This window comes from Chlamydomonas reinhardtii, chromosome 4, assembly GCF_000002595.2.
Source record: "Chlamydomonas reinhardtii strain CC-503 cw92 mt+ chromosome 4, whole genome shotgun sequence".
NCBI classification, from domain to species: domain Eukaryota; kingdom Viridiplantae; phylum Chlorophyta; class Chlorophyceae; order Chlamydomonadales; family Chlamydomonadaceae; genus Chlamydomonas; species Chlamydomonas reinhardtii.
This window is the reverse complement of record NC_057007.1, coordinates 2,936,803-2,942,363: the sequence shown is the minus strand read 5'-3', so window position 1 is coordinate 2,942,363 and position 5,561 is coordinate 2,936,803. Positions and strand designations below refer to the sequence as shown.

Sequence of the window (5,561 nt, the reverse complement as noted above, 5' to 3'; positions counted from 1 at the left end):
GACTCAGCCCACACGGGAGGGGAGGGGAGGGGAGGGGAGGGGAGGGGAGGGGCTATGTGCCCGAGCCCAGTGAAAGAGGGGGTGGAAGGGCGTGTCGGTGTGTGTTTCGGGGTGGTTGGACGCGGCCGGGGGCTGTTGCGGGGGCGCTTGCCCCTCCGCACTCGCCCCTGCTGGCGGGGCACCTACTTCCATGTCGCTGCCCCGTTGCGACATCGCCGTCTTGTAACTACTCAATTATGAAACCCGCACGCATACCCACGCGCTCTCAACTTTGCAACACCGTGCCCACACGCGCCCACGCGAAACGTGGTATGCAGGCCACCCCCGGCGCACCCGGCCGCGCGTCCTCCTCCGGCCTGCCCTCGATCGCCGAGCCCGGCGCCGCCGGCGGCTGGCCCGGCGCCCACGCCGCCCCCGTCGTCATCCGCGGCGGCGCTCGTCCCGGCGCCCACGCAGTGCCTGTCGGCGGCGCGGCGGGCGGCGCAGCCGGTGAGCATGCAATGCCTATCTGCTGTGCAGTGTGGCTTCACTTCGCAGTTATACCTCGTAACCTCGCTTACTTCTATTATAGCACACACAACTTGCCATGCAGCTTACCGTTTCCGCTTAATTGCAAACTCTGTAAATACCGGTTTTTTTAGTCCTTACTCCGACCTTTGAAGTCTTTCCCATCGCAACGGAATTGTTCTCGCAGGCGAGGAGGTGGAGCCGACGCCCGAGGAGCTGGACATGTACGGCCGCTCGCTGGCCTACGTGCCGCCCTCACCCGCACTGCCTGCGCCCTTCAGGTAGAGGGAGGCGCAGTGGCGGAGGAGGCGGAGGCGGGAGGCGGAGGTGGAGGTGTGGCGGAGGAGGCGCAGTGGCGGAGGAGGTGGAGGCGGGAGGCGGAGGTGGGAGGCGGAGGAGGAGGTGTGGCGGAGGAGGCGCAGTGGCGGAGGAGGCGCAGTGGCGGAGGAGGCGGAGGTGTGGAGGTGTGGAGGTGGGGTGGGGCCGAAAGGAAGGAGGAGGCAGAGGTGCAGGGAGGAGGAAGCAAGAGGCGGCAGCAGGGAAATGGCGGCAGAAAACTGGAAGGAGAGCTGTGGTGGGAGAAGAGGTGTGATGGAGGAGGACTACGAGGCGCCGAGGATAGGGGATGGCGGCGGCGGCACGGCCCCACGCGCTTGACATGTTTGGATCGGGGCGGTGCGGAGGAGCAGGCGCGTTCTTTACGCCCCAAGTTGGGTGAGTCCAGGTGTGGGTTGAGGGCCGGCGGCCGGCGGTTGGAGGCAGCGCCGCGGCAGCAGCGCAGCAGCATATCAGCACAGCGGAGCGGCGGCGGGCACCAACCAGCCGGCAGCAGCAGCTGCGGCCTGCCTGCCTGGCGTGCTGGGCTGGGGCTGCGCTGAAGCTGGGCTGGCTAGCTAGCCGTGCAGAGCCCAGTGGGCAGGAGATGGGCGGCCTCTTTTAGCTGTCTTTTTGTGTGTGGGAAGGAGTGCAGTGCTGTGTGTTCGCGGCACCAATTTTGAGGAGCGGTGACGGAATTGCAGGGCAGCGGCATGGCAGCGCATCGCACGGAATTGCAGGGCAGCGGCATGAGCAGGGAGAGCGCTGCGTGCGCGAGATGACTGCAGCGGGAGGAGTGAGGGCCGCAGAGTTTATGCTGCATGCTGCAGCGCACGTGTGTGTTTTGTGTGTACGAAGTGCAGAATGAGCTTGGCGGCAAGGCGGCAGGCTGGTCCGGCGGGGTAGCTGTAAGGCAGTACGCACGGCGGGCAAGGGGGGTGGGAGAGGCAGGAATGCAGCCTGTGAGCGGTGGTTGACTGGAGGCGGGCAAACGCTGTGCGGAGCGCTGATCGCATGCTGACAGGTCGGCTGGATGTGAGGCGCGTGGTGTTTGGGCGCAGCAACTAGTCGCATATGTTTTCATTTCTGGAAAGCGTCAGGGAAAGCCCTATAGCTCACATGATGTTGGTGCACGCCGTCAATAGGAGGCAAACAGGGGGATTGCTGCTCAGGGGCTGGATCGATGCCGGAATGCGTCAGGCGTGCGGTGCTGAGGGATTGAGGACGGAAATGTGCATGCCCGGTGCCGCGGTGTGGCCAATTCAGGAGATTCAGGGTGCGTGTGTGTGCGCGTGCGTGTGTGCGCGGGCGCGGGCGCCACTTCGGTCAGTCCCTAGGGACTACGTGAGTCCAAGCACCTCGAACCAAAATGGCATCACGTGACTCTTATGAGGTCTCTGAATGGTTCCCGGGCATTTATTCGCGCGAGAAGCACAAGTCGAAGTGCTAACTGTCGCACTCGTCCGTCAATTTTGGGACTTGAGCCCCTACTAGCACGGTTAAGTGCTGTTCCAAGCTCTATCGCCCCGTTCCCAGTAAAGTTACGTTTTGGCTCTGACTCTCAGCATTTGCCCCGAGCAACGGGGCCTCCACCGTGCTGGTTTGCCGTTGGGGGAGTGCTGTCGAAATGCGAACGCGAATGTGCGCGACACGAAGAGAAGTTGTAGTCGCTAGCACGCATAGAAGGCCGGTTAGCAGGAGGCGGTCACAGCAGACATGTTACCTCATCCAGACGGTAAACGCCACGGGCAATAGAGGAGCGCCGCCGACCCATCACTGATATAACCAGGTTGCGATGGCTAGGCTGTCGGACGGCTGGCGGGCTGGCGCGGAGCGGAGCTGCGGGGCGCGCGGCATCCGAAACCAACCTGGAAAACACCAGCGCCACCGTCGTCCAGCAGCACATGTGAGGGAGGGAGTGAGTGGAAGCGTAAGAAACCGGGAAGGAAGCAGCGGGCCAGACAGGAAGCAAAACAGCACAGCAAGTAACCGCGGGCTGGGCGGCTGGCTGTCGCTGCGGTTGGGGCTGGCGCGGGCTGGAACGGAACTATGGAGGCGGAGTGGACGGAGCGGAAAGCAAGTATGTAAATGGGGAGGAATGAATACGTGTGGCAATGCAAGTACTGGAATCGGGGAGGCCGCGTAATAGTGATGACAGCGCGATGGCTGCATGGCTCATCCCGGCGGTACTGCACGTGGCATGGGCCATGTGGGCATGAATGCAGAGAGCTACGTGGGCTTGGCTGCAGTCTGGTACGCAGGCAACACGCAGCAAGGCACCATAATAAACCCCGCAAACAGGACAAACAGGACAAACCAGGACAATCGACGGGGCGGACCGCAATGCGGTTCCCCACACCCGTCGAACAAAACCGGCGGCTGCACAGGGTAGCAGCGCCGGCCGGGTGGGGGATGCAATGACAAGCATGCATGCATAAGTGCCACATGCGTATGAACTACACCCCCGGATCGGCCGGTAGCGCCGGTGTCATCATCTCCAGGGGTGGTTAGGGGATGGGAATGCCCGCCGCCGCGCACGCTCGCAACAAATACTCCTGTGGGTGCGCGGCGTGCGGCGGGGCCGGCCGTCGCGGGGGCGGCGGCGGCCCAGGAACAGCGGCCGCGGGGGCGGCGGCGGCCCAGGAACAGCGGCCGCGGGGGCGGCGGCGGCCCAGGAACAGCGGCCGCGGGGGCGGCAGCAGCCCAGGAACAGCGGCCGCGGGGGCGGCGGCGGCCCAGGAACAGCGGCCGCGGGGGCGGCAGCAGCCGAGGAACAGCGGCCGCGGGGGCGGCAGCAGCCCAGGAACGGCGGCCGCGGGGGCGGCGGCGGCCCAGGAACAGCGGCCGCGGGGGCGGCGGCAGCCCAGGAACGGCGGCCGCGGGGGCGGCGGCGGCCCAGGAACAGCGGCCGCGGGGGCGGCGGCGGCCCAGGAACGGCGGCCGCGGGGGCGGCGGCGGCCCAGGAACAGCGGCCGCGGGGGCGGCAGCAGCCCAGGAACGGCGGCCGCGCGGGCGGCGGCGGCCCAGGAACAGCGGCCACGGGGGCGGCGGCAATAGACCAAAAAACCCAAAAAAAAACCAGAAAACCAATATATACAGTGAACGCGTAAGGAAAAGCTGCAAGTGTCACCAGTGATGCGTCTGCGTTAACTCGAGTGGGACGGCTGTGCTGTCGAAGTGGCGGCGCCGTGCCAGGTACTGGCGGATCAAGCCCACGAGGTCCGCGTACTCAGGGTGTTGGCGCTGCCGTCGTTGGATATAGTAGGCCTGTGGTGTGGCCTCCAGTACCCGCGCGCAGTCCCGTATCAGGCGGGCCCGCGAGTAGCCCATCTGCGTCAGGGCGGCAATGAGGTTGGCGGATTCGAACACAAAATTCTCCACTTCCATGACGACACGCCGCAGCCGGTGGAACTGGCCGGTGAAGATATTGCGTTTGCTGGCCTCATTGACGTTGCTATCAGCCCCAATAAACCGAGACAGGCGCACTCCATCAAACACGGGCTGCACCCGTTTGTCGTACAAGCGTGTGGTGATCCGGGCGTCGCCACTAGGCGTGGTGCGTAAAATGAGCAAAATGTCCAGGAAGGGCATCGCGGTGGTGCCGGCGGGTATCTGCGTTTGCAGGTGGGGGTGCGACTGCGGTTCCACCTGCAGAGACGTTGGGTACAGCCCATGCATGCCGGCGTAGCGCTGGTCCACGCTGAGGAGGCGGCTGATAAAGCGGTTGTTGAGGGCCAGCAGGTCATCCAGGTACCGCTTGGTGAGGCTGAACGCGCGCACCACTGCGGGCTTGGGTATTGTACCCAATATTGTCCCCTGCCCCCTGATGGCACGGCTGTACGGCACTTCGGACGTCGTCCGAGGCTCCAACCATGCGAGTCATCATCATTTGCCCTCAGTGCCGCCATGTGAAATAGCCCCTGGCGACAGTGTCTACCATCGGGCATCGGCCCACCCCATGATTGCAACTGGAATTCGCAATTCGCTTCCCCAGAAGCATCCCGTATGTAAGCTGAGAGTACTCGGATAGATGCCCCAGAGCTTGAAACAGCCGCGTTCTCGCTGATTCCACCGTGAGCAAGGACGCAAGCGAGGTGACCTTTCCAGCTCGCTGCGACTGTGGCACGATACCAGTCAGCTCAGTCAGAAATATGCGAGGGCGCCGTCTGCAAGGTCTTGCTGCGTGAGGGCACGCACACATGCCCGTGTGTGAGCGCACTGTTCGCGCAGGCCCGCCACGAGGCGGGCAGCATGAGGCGTCTGGTGTCGTGGGAGGCGATGTGTGGAGGGGGCCTGGGCTGGGACACACACGCACAGGAGGCAGTGGGGGCAGTGGGGCGTGTGGGCGGCGGTGGGGGAGACGCTGGCGGTGCGGGCCTGCAGTGGCGGCCGCCGGCCGCCGCGCAGGCCCCACTTGCGTCGCAATGCTAGCTGCGGGCATGCGCAACGGGCGCAGGGGCGGGGGCTGGGATGAGGCACACTCGCACGGGCGCAGCCGCGGCCCACGGAGGCGGTGGCAGGTAACTGCAGAGCAGCAGCGAACGTTGGCGGACGTAGGGCGGCCCGGCCGAGGGAGGCTTGCATGTCACCAGGTCCCCAAGGCCGCCGGCGCCGCGGCCATCTCCCACAGCGCCCACGCACACAGCCGCTCAGCCCGTACGCACCTGCCGCAGCGCCGCCACTGGTCCCATTGCCGCCTGGGTCTGCCACCGCTGCCAAGTCGCCAAGCAGTTGCAGCA

General features: G+C 65.4%; 2 protein-coding genes across 2 annotated transcripts in view; one reads left to right on the top strand and one right to left on the bottom strand.

Moving 5' to 3' along the window:
* Positions 1-2,327, top strand: part of CHLRE_04g224700v5 (uncharacterized protein) — a 10,735-nt gene extending 8,408 nt beyond the window's left edge. Inside the window, exons 18-19 of the mRNA XM_043061965.1 lie at positions 318-489; positions 695-2,327. Coding sequence (XP_042925317.1) covers positions 318-489; positions 695-792 — 270 coding nt within the window. The 3' untranslated portion in view covers positions 793-2,327. The remainder of the gene's footprint in view (positions 1-317; positions 490-694) is intronic.
* Positions 2,328-3,869: 1,542 nt separating this feature from the next.
* Positions 3,870-5,561, bottom strand: part of CHLRE_04g224667v5 (uncharacterized protein) — a 3,322-nt gene continuing 1,630 nt past the window's right edge. Inside the window, exon 3 of the mRNA XM_043061963.1 lies at positions 3,870-4,604. Coding sequence (XP_042925316.1) covers positions 3,949-4,604 — 656 coding nt within the window. The 3' untranslated portion in view covers positions 3,870-3,948. The remainder of the gene's footprint in view (positions 4,605-5,561) is intronic.